This window comes from Chiloscyllium punctatum, chromosome 23 (assembly GCF_047496795.1).
Source record: "Chiloscyllium punctatum isolate Juve2018m chromosome 23, sChiPun1.3, whole genome shotgun sequence".
Lineage (NCBI taxonomy): Eukaryota > Metazoa > Chordata > Chondrichthyes > Orectolobiformes > Hemiscylliidae > Chiloscyllium > Chiloscyllium punctatum.
Genome location: NC_092761.1, coordinates 59,619,573 through 59,635,108, shown reverse-complemented (window position 1 = coordinate 59,635,108; position 15,536 = coordinate 59,619,573). Strand labels below are relative to the sequence as shown.

Here is a 15,536-nt window from a genome sequence, read left to right as displayed (position 1 = left end):
TCATTAAGCTCAACCACGACAAAACTCAGTCAGATTGCCCAGGAATATCAATTGCCTGAATCACGAACAAATTTCTTCAGCTGCAAATGTTTCCTCTGAGAAGTATGAGTGAAGATTGAAGTAAAATTGCATTTTGGGAGATGTTTATATGCTATAGGTGCCCAAACTGATTGGTGCAAACATCCAGTTCTTGCTTACTAGTAATATTTCCCAATTTAAATTCTGTCGGCAGAAAAACTGTCCTGGTACCCATATCCTTCTTGCATAGATCTTTAATGCATTCAGACTCAGTTTAACTCCCTTTTTAATGAGACAGCCCGAGAAAATGAAGAAATTGAGAAACAACTCCACACACAAAACAGGGTGCTATACGGTGCTGTTGCAGCACTAGGACCCGTAGCAAGTGAAGGCAACAGCATCATCTTTAATATTAACAGTATCTTACAAACAGTACCTCACCGAGCTATTATATTTAAAAAATTATGTACAATTTCAACAAGAATATTACAACCATTTATGAAAATATAGCATATTTTCTATATAATACAAAAACATGCATTAAAAAAAGACAGCACTATTTGTTTTCAATAGAGGCTGACAGGCAATAGTACAAAATATAGAACATTTCAGCCAGTTTGATTTCTCATGAAACAATTAGTACTGGGGACAAAGATTTTGGGACACCATGTTGCATGCTATAGAGACTGCTGGGTAATATTTCACCATTAGATGCTCTCATATGGAACCTCTCAGTCAGAGCACGATTCAAGAAATTGTACCGAGCCCACGGCTTTCTGTCAATGGGACCTGAATGAAAATTATGGCAGGATGACTTCAGGTTGCCCATCAAATAATATCCTTAGCCCCAAGATTCCCCAGAAGAGCTCACTGGATCAGGAGTACAAATCCTGCCCGAATCTCCTCCTCTCTGAGCAGAGGGGCTCTTCTACTGTTAGAGTGGACACAGAATCCTGGGCTCAGATTTCCTGACTACAGCCCTGGCAGGTCAGACTCAGCACGATGATTAAATAGGAAAAACATTACCCTTTAGTTTCCTCTGCCGTACACACCTGCATGGTATAGTATCAAGTGTTGTCTAAAATAGTCCAGAGATGGAAATTTAACAAATGAAGTAACCGGTATGCCAACATATTGTTTGCAGGGGGGATGTTATAATGATCATGTGACACCTGACCCTCCTAGCCTGCAGGATTAAGGTCGCTTTAAAAGCCCTTCGCAGAGTCAGATATTCTTTTATGATTTAAGCGAAAAGTGAATATTTTTTCTACAAGCCACATAATTGCTCATGCACCAATGCGTTTGCTGACAGTGCTGAGTGCGTTTAGCCATTTAAATGATATTGATTTGCCATTTCTTTTTGCAAGTGTTCAGCAATTTAGTCACTGGGTAATTGGGGCACCTCTTCAGCTTGCTATTGGCTGCATTTTTAAGTAGCATTGCCATGTTGGGTGGGAGTACTGAAATTAGAGAATTTAAAAAGCCAAAAAAATCCAACAAATTGACACATGACATGCAACATGTAGGGGTCATGCCTAAAAACAGCGTTTTGAGATACCCTGAACCCCTTTGTAGTGTTCCACTCTTATTTCGGACTGTCTTAGTCCTGTATTGTGCTTATATATACACAAAAGCGGTGGTTTCAGGTTTAGTAAAAAAAGCAGAAATGGCAAAAGTTAGGAAGCACTGCATATACACAGCAATATAGCAGCATCTGCGAGAAAAGGCAGAGGGATTGACTAATTCACTTAAAGCATTAGCCACCTTCAAAACACAAAACTGGAGGGTATATCCTGATTTTAGTCTGTCATTCAGAGTCCTGAACAGTTACTGGATCTCCTTGAACCTGCACCTACAGCAATAAGTCAATCCCAGCTTTTCACTCAAAAGCAGTAGAAAATTAGTTTCAGCAGCCGATACATTGTCGTGAGTGTGCTAGCAGCTTGGAGCCTCCTATTTACACCAAATAGATTTTGCTTATCCATACATATACTTTGTTCTTTGATCATTTAGTGTAAGAATCATGCAATAATCAGTTTTCATGCCATAACCATTAGACCACATGCACCATTAATCAGTCATCTCATCTCATCCACCCACCATTCCAAGCCTGGGATTCGGCGTCTGTTTGGAATAGAAAGCCACCTTTCACATTATCAGTCACCAGTTGGCTTTCTCCAGCTTATTCATCACTAAGGTGAGATACTTTCCCAATTTAGTTAAATATATTGAATAAAACCTGTTTTGTTCAATATATCATTTCAGCTGCGTGACACTGTAATCTTTGGCTATAAATTCTGTGTCTAATGGTCCTGCTCCACAAACACCTGAAGGATCAGCACGTTGAAAGCTAGTGCTTCCAAATAAACCCGTTGGACTATGACCTGGTGTTGTGTGATTTTTATCTTTGTCCACCCCAGTCCAACACCGGCATCTCCAAATCATGGAAATATTGATGGCAGTGGAACTGTAACATAAACACTGAATGGAAACAGACAGAATCATACATTCTTTCTTTGCTGCTTTCCCTAGTACCAATAAATAAATTGCAAAAACTGAGGGCACACATGCTGAAGCTGCAATGGCTCTCCCTTGTTCAGAAAAACCCAGGCTCAAATTTAAGACAAACAGGATGGGACAGAAGATGCCCGAAAACTGAACACATTATTAATAAACAACTTAACACCACAATTAGTACAATATACAGTAACAATCAGGGAAAGCATGAAATGGTTTACACACTGCAACATCAAGAGTCAACCTGTAATACTACAATAAGGCTGTAATGTCAACCAAGTACAAATAGTTTCATCGAAACTTCATTTCCCTCAATTAATTGGAAGTTAATGCTGTATTAGGTGGGTAAAATGCATCCAAAAAGTGCATTCACCATGCAACTGAACACACAAACCTTTGCCACACTCCCAAAACAAAACATTACAATGGTAGCAGTTGGTTTGGTTAGTTGGTGCATTTGGGCCTGCTGGCCATCTGCTTTCTTTGCATGAACAAAAACTGGTGCCTCCACCCACACGGACATCAAATGTTTTGCTCTGCAGTATTATTTGCTTTCCCAGGATGCAAATTCAGCACAAACTCCAGCAGCCAAAAATGCACATTATTGCCTTGAGGAATGGAGAAGATAGGACAACTCATTGCTTGTTTCAGCTGTGAGTTTCTACTGCTGTTGATTGAAATTACCAAGAAACCTACTAGCTGGAAGCAATGTCGTTCACAGTGGCAAAAGCAGCCAACTTGCCTGATTTCAGTCAGATCGGGCATTTTGCAATAGGTCTTGTCCTAACCTGAGATGAGATGGTGTTAAGTGACAGATGAAAACAAGTACCAAACAGGTCAACTCATTGTGGTGAACCTCTGTCAGAGCTGAACATAATATTACTATCGATATTAAAAAAAAATTGGTATCAGATCCACAGTCACAATGAGGAGGAGGATATGAACTTTCAACCTGACTGAAACCAAGCTGGTCCATGTAAATGGAGTCTGTTTAAAGATAGGTGCCTGACCAAGAAATGTTTTCACCAGCCTCATTACAACACTGTGTACCCATACATCACATTCAGGTTCCATTACAACCAGACCATCCAGTTGCATTACCTGTTGGATGAGTTCTTTCAGGGATCAGCTCCCTCCCGTCTTTGTCTGGATATTGCATCTTAAAATGTCCTCCTTACAAGTGCTTCTCATTCCACCAGACAGGCATGATCTGACATTAATTAACAATTTCTATAGCTTTTTTTTATATTATTACAAAACTTTATACAAAACAAGGCTAAAACTCCACATTCTGCAGAGAAGGAATTTCTCTTCAGAAAGCATAAATAATTAAAAAGGGTGAAGACATCTTTAAACCAGATACATTCATATGGAGTAATATTTTACTACTACAAAAAATAAATAGCATTCTTTTTTGATCCCTCCTCCGTCCCTCCAGTGACTGGCTGCAGTTACTGGCTTCAGGCAAACAGGTAATGGGCCTCTTAGGTTTCCCGTAGCTGCTCTTGTGTCGAGTGCTCACAGAGGTTATCTTCAGCAGGTTGTGTTGCACTCCAGGCTGTTGGATCATCAGAGTCTATTGGAGCAGAGTTGAAAGGAGGAAAAATGCCACTTAGTGTTTGGTTCTCAGTTTCCAATTCAGGATATTTGCCATCTGAAGGGAAACAGAAAAGAGCAATGTAATGGTTAGAATATACAAGACAAAGTTATGCTATCACAGTAGCTCAGCAGCAGTTAATTTGTGAACCATTTGTTTGTTTCTGTTTCCTGCGTGCCCCTCATTTAGAAGGTACTGACAAAACACTGGTGCATGGTTCCAACTCCTGATTTTTCATACTGTGCACAGTCAGTGTTAGCATCCAGTTCGAGAATTCAGCCCCTTTGCGACAGAATTGCATTACTCGCTGAACTATCCACACTGTCCTAAAAATATACAATATTCTTCTTTTCCTGGTATTGAAGCACTGGGGAATTTCCTTTTGCAAACCCTTCTTGAATACCTCTGCTCAGAGTTACAAGAGAAACTCTGGAAACACAACCGCACCACCTCGATTTCTGTGAAGTACTCAGAGCAGTTTGCACACCTGTTGCACTTTACAAACATGTGCAAACTAGAAAGCAAGTGAAATCCCATCACTAGGTTGCAGTATTTAGTTTGATTGCTTTAATTCCTATATTTCCTTCACATTTGGTGTAAAGATACAACATGCTTGCAATTAATTATTCAACTTTCTTGGAGCTGAAGGACACATTTAACCTTTCATTGCAAAACTGATTAATTACTGCAAGACACAGTCCCTACAACTAAGCACCAATGAAACAACCGCTAGCACATTCCATGTGCACAATGCCAATGCTAATAAGGAACTGAACAGCACTGTGGACAGTCACAGAGCAAAGCACAATCTGCACACTTTAGTTAGGCATCACTCTGGCAGAACCCTCAGACACAGCCCATCATGGCCACAGAAAAAAACTGAAATCCACAATTGCCTCAGTAAACAGGCAGTACCTGATGGGGATCACAAGCTAAATTCTGAAGGGCCTCTGCCCTTGCCATCACATAAGCAACTGCCCAATACTGCACACCAATCTGCCCACACCAAATTTATCGATGTGCAATGCAACAATATGCATCCTCACAGAAACTTTTCAACTAATTCACTTCCCTTTGCTCCGCAGCAACACTGCTCACCTCCATCGAAAGGTCTTATTCAATGAACTCCTTAACCCACCAGCACATTGCCTTCTCTCATGCCAACCCACATGATTAAACCCAACACACTGAGAAACAACAGCTGAGAACTTCTGGCAGGTTGGTTTACTGTAGGAGCCAACATCCTTGAAATTGGTTTCATGTTATAAACCTCACTGTTGGTCCACACGGCTTTGATCTGTCACGCTGATGGGGGACACTTTCAAACCGTTATCAGATTGAATAAGTCCTCTGCGCCGCTCTGAGTATTAGGGGAGTTACCAGAACTATCCACGTTCTGTAGCTGTGATGCAGTTCAAACAATGCCTCACACTGACAAACAGTGTCTACTGATTCATTGCGAAGGTGTACTTAAAGCACCCAAGCTAACCAGTCACAAGGCTATTGCTCAGCTAAATAATTAATTGTTCACAGCCTATTTTCTTTTTGTAAATATAAAACTCTGAGTCACCAAGAAATTCAATAGGGAATTCAGAAGACATATCCTTACTAAAGCCTGTTTCTGTCATATATCCTATGAAAGATTTTTGTGAATCAGAATTTTATCACATAAGTCCAGAGATATAACTGAATATGGCCAATCTGCCACTTCAGCTTGCCAGAGGGTGGTCAAGTTCAGCCCAAACACACTGTTCTGGTCTTTGTTTCCAGATTCATTAATACAGATAAAGTATTGAGCTGGACTGCAACAGCCTCATGTCAGTTGAGTAGAGCGTGGAAAGACCTGGCTTTTAGTGCATTGGTTGTTTAAGCAACTCTTCCCTCTCTTCACCTCCCTCCACATTTCCTCTACATCCCTGGTTTTGGGGAAAGTGGAGATGGCAGATTTTTGAAAGAGGAAATAGAGGTTACTGACATCACCTTACTCACTAACCAGCTGTCCCTCGCTAACGAGAGCACAGCCCGATGGTCCCCAGGACTATGGCAATGTTATCTTTACAACGTGGGCACAGCACCTTGCCAGCTGACTTCATTGGGTGAGTTGGTTCCTGGGCAAACGCCAGGTGGAAACCTAGGAACTGAAATGGGAGTTGTTTTGATCCTCCCATGCTTCTGTGCCTCAGTTCATTGCCCTGGATATGCTTGTGAAATGGAAAGGAACAGAAACGAGAAGTTTTAGGTATTAAGTCTTCCACTGAGGCAAAAGGAAGAAAATCGGTTTGAAATTAATTTGTGTAAAAATCCGCAAGGAATTATACCTTGTATTTTGTCCTCATATGATTGGTCCAGATCACTGCAGCAGGAATCTTGAGGAGGAGTTGGTGGTGCACTTGCCTTTGTATTATCACACTCTGCCTCTCTGTTATTTTCAGTGATAATAGATCCAGGGCACAATGGAGCAATGATATGATTTAGAGGCATCATCTCCATGCTATCTTGGTGGCAGGCTGGAGTCCGCTGAATCATGGGTAAATTGCTGCTTGGAAAAGTGCTGTTGGTTTTCGTGAAACATCTGCTGAAAAGGGAAAGGTAGAATTTAACTCAGCACGTAACATGCTCTGTTTAAAAAATGGTATGAATGCATACAAGAATCAAACAGCTAAATGACACATGACCCATCAGAATCAAACAAGTTGAGGTGGAAGAGTGAGTCATGAGACAGGACGGTAAAAACAAAACATCTGGAGAGTGTAAACAAAATGGATTGAGAAAGGGGAAGAAATAAGAGCAAGAGATAGAGAACTGAATAGCATGAAAATCACCACCTCTGGAGGTACACTCACTCTAAAGGGAAGCAAATGATACTTCAATCAACACCATTAGATGTTTTGAATATCCTCTGACATTTCAGGAAGAGTCAATAGATCTGATCAGACTCCAGAATGTATTGTGAAATGTTATTTAGAGGCGGGGAGGCGGTGGGAGAGAGAGGGGGAAGAGGGCGGGGAGACGGAGGGGGAGAGAATAAGAGATGAATCTTGGAATAAATGAAGTACACGGCAAGGTAAAGTCGTCATAGTCCTACCAGACCATAGGCTACTTTCGAGAGTGAGAGCGTGAGAGAGTGCGAGGGTCGGGGGGGGGGGGGGGAAGGGGAAGAGAGAGCGAGAGCGAGAGCGAGAGAGCTAACTGACCCCAAACTGCAAATGAAGGAAATAAATGTCAAAAAAAAACTCATTACCTCCACATTATTTCCTTTCAAACCAGATTGACCTGCTGTGTACCTTTATATATCCTGATGTCACATTCTACGTGATGACAGTTGCCATTGGGTCGACATTGTCAAAACAAACTGATGGATATTTAACACTAATCTGTGTACTGACCGTACAGCCACAGAAAGGGACAGTGATTTTCCACAAAATGTATAAGAGCAAGCAATGAAAGGCTAGCTTCTCACTGTACCCTGGGCAGAAGGCAGCAGAATTCCAGTGAACAAACAATCAAGCTCAGTGGCAAGGCAAAGCCACAAATGCTTACAGCTCATTTCCACTCGTATCACACACAAATATACAAAGTAATCCTTCAATGGTGCTACTGTGCAAAGAAGCAACAGCAAGTTGTGGAACTGCCAGAATCTTCAGCAGGCAATTAGTCTCAAAGTTCAGCTAACTGAGAGGCCACAGCTTGGGACTGGGACTGGGGAAAGAGCAGTTTGGGGGTGGGGGCGGTGAGAACAGGAGAGCTGGCTGCTATTGCGGTGTTAACATCTTGAAGGGAAGCACTCTTCGCAGTCTGTGTACACAACGTACTGTGGAAAAAGAGCAATGCAAGTGTGTCTCTTTCAAGCAATGATCTCTAATTAGCATGAAGAACTGAGCTAAAAAAACGGAAGAACGACTGTATTTATAAGAGTGGCTCAGTACAAATTGGTTTCTGTACACTGTTGAAGACGTTTAACTGCTCCTTGGTGATGCGTAACACTGACCACCAGCCTTGCTTCCCCCTTCTATCACCGCAATGAAATCCTGAGGCTGACTTTGTGAGAAAAAAAAAAGGACAAGAAACATAGGACTTGTTATATTAAAATGTTCACTCAAGCCAGAAGTGAACAGAGTGCTCAACAAATAAAGACAGAGAAGGCCAGGCTCTTGTTACTAGTAAGAAACTAGAGTCATACAGCACGGAAATGGACCATTCGGTCCAACTTGTCCATGCAGACCAGGTTTCCCAGGGGGTGATCTTCCTGTGGGTCTTTAAAACTGAGAAGTGCTTAATTTAAAAAATGTAGATGTAGGAAGTTGTTTTCAGTTGTGAGAATCCAAAACTAGGGGCTATAGTTAAGTATTAGTTATTAACAAGTTCAATCAGGAGATTTACAACTTGACGCTGTGAGAATGTGAAACTCACTTCCACATGACAAATAGCAAGGAAGCTTTTAGAATGAAACCAGATAAGAGTACAAAGGAATGTATGCTTTTGGGACTGGATGAATTTGAATGAGAGGAGCATAATAAGCATTGGCACAGACCTACTGGGTTGAATCGTCCATTTTCTGAGCTGTACAATTCTGAATATCTGCTGAGGGAGAAAGAGACTATCGCATTCAGAATGAAAGCACACGTTAAGTCGATGGACACCAGCAGGATTTATCCCTGGTCAATGTTTGTAAACAAACTGAGAAGGCTCCTCAGATATGATTACACAAAAGCATCACTGCACTAATTATTTTCAACTCTTCAGCTCCCCAACTGCTGCAAGCAAGTGTGACGACAAAGATTTGTGGTTTTTTTTTGCAAACAAAAACAATTCCCAGAAAACAAAGAAATAACAAAATGCAATTGAACCAGAATTCAGCTCGTTGAGTCATCGTAAACCAGTGATAGAGAGAAGGTTGGTGCACCAAACTATCACTGCCCCTCCCCCCTCCACCCGTCTGCTGGTTTCATAGAACGGAGCGAGTGGATACAGAAGGATCAAAACTGAATTACTCAGAATTAATGCTAACTTTAGATAGGTGATCAGAGCTAGGGCTATGGAAGGCGATCAAATTGTCCTCAACAGGCAGTGATTTGGTCAAGAAAGAGAAAGATAGCAAGAAAGAGAGTGATGTTTAACATCTGTTATATAAAATGGAGTCATTGCACATCGTAAATCTAAATGAATGTTAAGTATTGCATAGAATCATTGCACACACTGACCTGTTGTTATTCCTGCAGTTCCGACAGTTGATGCACTCTGATGGTTCTGTCTGTGGGAGTGCTGTGTATATCCCACCACCCTGTTAACACAAAATTCAGAACTTAGCCTTCAGCAGCACAAAATCAAACAGCACAACAGGAAGCTCTTCGGCCTGCTGTGCCTCTGCCAGAGTTTTGGAGAGTTACACAATTAATTGCACACCCACTTTCTCCTATGGCATTTGTTTATCCTTCAAATACTTACCCAATTGTTTTGAGTATGACTCCTGAAAAATATTTTCAAATTGGTACATTCTAGGTCTCAGGGAAAAAGTGAGGACGGCAGATGCTGGAAATCAGAGTCAAAAAGTGTGGTGCTGGAAAAGCACAGCCGGTCAGGCAGCATCGAGGGGCAGGAGAGTCGACGTTGCGGGCGTAAGCTCTTCATCATGAATATTCCTGAAGAACAGCTTATGCTCAAAATGTCGATTCTCCTGCCCCTCGATGCTGCCTGAACGGCTGTGCTTTTCCAGCGCCACACTTCTTCACCCCGCACTCTAGGTCTCAACTTGTAAATTATGAACGTAAGACATGAAATCTGCCTGTAGTTCTCAATGTCTACTGGAAACAGTTTGTCCCTATTTACTCTATCAAACCTATTCTCGATTTTCAACACTTACCAAATCTCCTCTTAATCTTGTCCCAGAGAAGATATTCCCAGCTTTTCTAGTGTTTTCTAGTCTCTTATCCCATATCATGTTCTCATAAATCTTTTCTGCACTCAATGCTTGACCTTGCCAGCAATTAATGTACCACTCTAGCGGAGATCTAAATTGTGCTTTATAAAGATTTTGCACAATCTTGTTTTTACATTATTTTCCACTGAAACAAAGGATCAGCAATTTTCTTTTGAAAATGGCCTTCTCAAATTATGCATATACATTCCCATAGAAATATATTGTTCCATGGTTGTAAGTTTGCTCGCTAAGCCGGAAGGTTTGATTTCAGACATTGTGTCACCATGTTAGATAACATCATCAGTGAGCCTCCGGTGAAGCACTGGTGTTCTATCCTGCTTTCTATTTACGTGCCTTTGTCTGTTACAGTGGGTAATATCCTTTCCAGTTCTTTTTCTCAGTTGGTAAATGGGGTCCAAATCAACATGCTTATTGATGGAGTTCCTGTTTGAATTTCAGGCCTCTGGGAATTCCCGTCTCTGTTTAGCCTGTCCTAGGATGGACGTGCTGTCCCAGACAAGGTGATGTCCTTCATCGGTATGTAAGGACGCTAGTGATCGTGGGTCATGTCTTTTGGTGGCTAGTTAGTGTTCATGTATCCCAGTGGCTAGCTTACTGTCTGCCTACCCAACATAGTTGTTGCTATAATCCTTGCAGGGTATTTTGTATATGACATTCGTTTTGCCGGTTGCTGTTATAGGTTCATCAGTAGCTGGTTCAGTCTGCTGGTAGGTTTAAGGGCTAACATGATGCCAAGGGGTCAGAGTGTCTGGTAGTCATCTCAGAGATGTCATTGTTGTGTAGTAGTGTGGCTAGGGTTTCTGCGCTTGTTTTATCTTGTTTGAGAATTGGCAGACTGTGTTTATAGGGTAGCCATTGTTCTTGAATACACTGTTTAAGTATTTTTCTTCTGCCGCTCATAGTTCCTGGGTGCTGCAGTGTGTTGTGTTCTGATGCAGCTTCATTTGTGGGTGTTGGGATGATTACTCCTGTAGTTAAGCATCTGGTGTCTGCGTGTTGCTATATGTGGACCCCATTTACCAACCTCTGAGAAAAAGTACCGGAAATGACACTCACCATAACAGACCAAGGCATATAAATAGAAAGCTGGACAGAACACCGTTGCATTATCGGAGACTCCCTGATGTTACCTAGCATGGGAACAAAATGTCTGAGAACAAACCTTCCATTTCAGCAAGCAAATGTACAATCTCAACCTCAACCTGAGCTACAAATCTTCTCCAAACAAAAAAAAAATCACATTGTTCCATCCTAATCTCCCTTCCAAAAAGATATTGTTTCACATTCTCTGGATGCAAGTTTCATTTGCCATTTATTGTCACACCTGGTGAAAGTAAAAATTGACAATACTACTGCAGATAACAACAGATCAGGAGCCATGAAAAGGCAAGGAGATGCATGCATTTCCAAGTTTTGCAAACACAGTTGAAATTAATTTATTAAACGGTGATGTATAAATTTTCCAAATAGGACAACTTTATCACTTATACCTGATGGCATCATGACTAAATTCTTCTGTCTAAAACTTTATTACGTATATTTTCATAAAGATAGCAGACTTCACTTCATCAAGAGAATTTGCTAAAATTTTATTTTATTGTCTAAAAGTAATTTGAACAAAAGTGATAAAGAAAACAATAAAAAGTGCAAAGTGGCCTGAGGAATTAAGCCTGCACATTGCAACAACTTGTTGATCCCTAGGCAAAATATGACAGGCAGTGCATTTGCTCCTGCATCAGCCAGTCTGGCTGACTTGGACTCAGATTAAATTAGTTGAGATTGGCTAGGAGCAGAGTATTCTGCATGCTCTGAAGTGTCCCCACCCCCTGTCCAAAAATAATTCAAGTAGAGATACATGAAAAGTCTACTTAAAGGAGGCCCCACAACTGTTTTAAATGTATTATATACGCAGACAAAAATGCAATCAAAAAAGGATGGCATTGTGCCAACTAAAAATTAACAGCAAAAGAAAAGACAAAATCCAGGAAATAACCCCAGGCCTGGACAGGCCCCTCTCTGAACTTCACTGTAACCTTTCCCTCAGATCAACCAACCATCCCTATTCTCCCTCACTGGTTTCCAATCCCACCCTAACTTTGCCTCAGTCCATCTATGGGTTCTCCTCAAGCACTTCAAATTTGTTTAAACTTTATTCAATAAACTTTTATGCATTTGTTTACTCAGAAACCCCGCTCAAACTTCATTAGAAGGCTATAGCCAGAATTATAAAGAGTTTTATTTTGTTTTCCAGAAAGTAAACCAATCTACTTTAGGAGAAATCGCTTAGGAATATTTACTAAACCAGGCAAAATGTCAGAGTTATGGAACTGACCTAGCTAGAAATTGTATTCTTTCAAGTTTCTTTCTCTTCACCTCACTATCACATTTGTTCTCCTAACTTTGCTTTCCTGGTATTTTTGCCAACCTGACTCACTCTTTCTTCTATTTCTTCCTTTCTTTAACTTTCCCTCCATTCTCTTCATGTTTCTATTGTTAAACTATTACTGCACAGATGACAAATTCAAGTTGGTAGTGGGAATACTCAATAAATGCTGCTTTGCCAACTTCGTCAACATTCCAGAAAAAGCTTTTTCTTTAAAATACTAATCTCCAAATACTGAGTCTGTTGAACCATTGAAAAACATTAGATTATTTACCCTCCACCCCACAACATGAACAGAAAAATGAACGTAGGTGTCATGGTAATTTCTGTGAACATGCAACATGCCAGCCTTTCATAAACTGAATCAAATGAATGGAAGTCACAGTTTCATTGTCAACAAGGATCATTCACTACAGGCTGTTATATTTTTGAAGTAAACTTCTGAGTGACAAATACTCGTGGAAATATGATGCCCAAGTTAGGAAGCTGCTGGATGCTAGCTTTCCTAAAACGTAAACTGCAACAGATGGAAAGCAGTAACACAGGCCAAAGGATTGGTCAGGTGCAAGGTTATGAAGTTTGCCTGATGGGGGTAATGTGCAATGGTAGACTATGTGATGCAGAATATATATGAATATGAAAATATCAGAAGACATAATATTTAAAGTCAAGATTAGTGGTGCTGGAAAAGCACAGCAAGTCAGACAGCATCCAAGCAACAGAAAAATCGACGTTTCGGGCATAAGCCTGATGAAGGGCTTATGCCCGAAACATCGATTTTCCTGCTCCTTGGATGCTGCCTGACCTAATGTGCTTTTCCAGCACCACTCTAATCTTGACTCTTATCTGCAGTATCTGCACTCCTCACTTTTGCCTATAATATTTGAAGTGTTAAGGAAGAAACAATGTTGAAGCTTACAGTTAAAGCAACAACTTTAAACATGACTTTAGGCTAGATTCTTTCCACCCAAAAAAAAACTCAGCAGTCTCCTTACATTCATAATATGCTGAGCTTGGTCGTAGTCCATGTGGGCTCTTTGCAGTGAGTTTGTCTGATTAGGATAGATTGCAGTTCCTCCATTGATTCCCCCATTCATCAGTCCATTCACCCCATTTGAAAGCTTGTGGTGCAGGTGTGGGCAGCCATTGCTGAGGCTTCCATTACCAATGTAGCTGCCATGAATGCTTCCATTGATTCGACTGGTGCCTGGCAGGGTGGTATACTCCATCAGCTGGCCATTTACCTCTTGGCCTTGATAGAGGTAGTTAGGAGGATCATACTCTAGGAAAAATAAATACAAAGATTATGTATGCATTCTAAATTATGCCTCCTCCCCACTTTGCAGATATATCAATGAATATTACAGTTCTCTCAAAACCTTTGATCAACCAACTCCCTTCATGAAACTTGTATTTAAAGAGTTAAGACAATAGTTAAGGCCTAGTCTTAGTGACCACCTATGAAGCCTTCCAGTTGCAGTTGTACTGGAAAAAAGGCCTGTATCAGGTTTACAAAGTGAAGTTGTGGAAGGGGCCTCTTTTTCATCGACATACCTCAGCTGTTGCCTGTCTCTTTGCAATCACTATGACACCTAATATGCTTCCAAATGCTGGAACTTAAGACAGACTATATGCCTTTGTTAGTATAAACAGATGAGGAATTAAAAGCTAGCAAAACAAACTTGGGGAGTAGCATTTTCCATTAAATATACCCAAAGCAGTTCAAAGTATTACCATTCCAATCCAATCTCTTTCTCAAAAGGTTAAGTAAGTAAATTTTGCTGAAGAAAGAAAACTACTCTAATACAAGGGAGGTTAATATGTATGTGGTGCAATCATAATGAACTGCAGAATAGATTTCACAGTTCTGGTTCCTATGCTTATCAGGAAGATGTCAGCTTAAAACCTTTGTATGTTGGAAACAGATGTTGCAGAGTAGATTATTCAACTTATGTTCTTGCTCTGTGTGAATGCAACTGAGAGCACAGGATTGTCGATATCTGTTCTCTCCAATCAACTATTTAATGCAGCTGACAAGTAGAAAAGCAAAGTGTAAGTGGAGGAGCTGAAAATAGTCAAGCACCTTAGAGGGGAAGAACTTAAAAGAACAGTTACTATGTTCACAAGATGCTCTAACAAAAAAGTTCTAGTCCAGTATTGATTGCCCAGTTATATAACGATGGCGCATGCACATTTCTCTAACACTGGTGTTGAAGTGCTCACCTTCTTTAAAAAGGTCAGAATGTTTTACAACAAAAAGTCTACTATGTGAATGGGGTGGATATATTAAATGTAATTGGAAGATTTTGCTCTCAGCATGCAGACTTAGCAACTGGAATCAAAATTCACAAGCTAGATAGCTCTCTCATGAGCTTCCAAGCATATGAACAAGAACATCAGGCTCAGACTCCATGCTGGGAATGAGAGTTTGTATACATAGCCTTCCTTTGCCAAATTGACTCAATATCTTTTCTATTTGCACTGACAGTGCCTCAGCCAAACTCTATTCACCGCTCTGGAGCAGGGTTTTGCAAGCTATTTGCCTTCCTGGCTGTTTATGCAATATATGCCACGGGCCATATACAAGGTATAAAACAATATTCTCACTAATTTGTATATACCCCAAGAAGTTACACTAATAATGGATATTTATATAGTGCCTTCAAAGTAACTGAATAACCCAAGATACTTCATGGGAATATCATACAATCAAATTAAACACAAAGTTACAAAGTATAACGTTGGAGCAGATGACCAAAAGCTTAGCGGGATAATTGGATTTTAAGGTGCACTTAAAGGAAGGAAGAGAAGATGATGAGCAGAGGGGTTTCGGGACAAAGCTATAGAGTTTTGGCCTTAAGCAGCGAGAGACACAGACAGAAATGTTGGACTAATTACAACCGAGGATGCTCAAAAGCCAGAATAGGATGAGTATAGGAATTGTGCAAGATTGTGAAGCTGGCTAAGATGAAAGATTGAGTGAAGGATGAGGTCATGAAGCATCTTAAAACAAAGAATGAGAATTTTAAAAGAAAGACATATTTGATTGGGAATTAATGTAGGTCAGCAAGGACAGGGGGTGA

General features: G+C 40.6%; 1 protein-coding gene across 8 annotated transcripts in view; it reads right to left on the bottom strand.

Annotated features, from left to right (window-relative positions):
* Positions 1 to 359: 359 nt before the first annotated feature.
* cdon (cell adhesion associated, oncogene regulated) overlaps positions 360 to 15,536 on the bottom strand; it is a 191,952-nt gene continuing 176,775 nt past the window's right edge. For 7 of the 8 annotated variants that reach the window (XM_072593055.1, XM_072593057.1, XM_072593054.1 and 4 more), the window contains 4 exons: positions 13,449 to 13,735; positions 9,334 to 9,413; positions 6,451 to 6,707; positions 360 to 4,189 (listed from right to left, as the gene is read on the bottom strand). In XM_072593055.1, coding sequence (XP_072449156.1) covers positions 4,020 to 4,189; positions 6,451 to 6,707; positions 9,334 to 9,413; positions 13,449 to 13,735 — 794 coding nt within the window. In that variant the 3' untranslated portion in view covers positions 360 to 4,019. The remainder of the gene's footprint in view (positions 4,190 to 6,450; positions 6,708 to 9,333; positions 9,414 to 13,448; positions 13,736 to 15,536) is intronic. The other variant, XM_072593053.1, reaches the window with a different exon arrangement.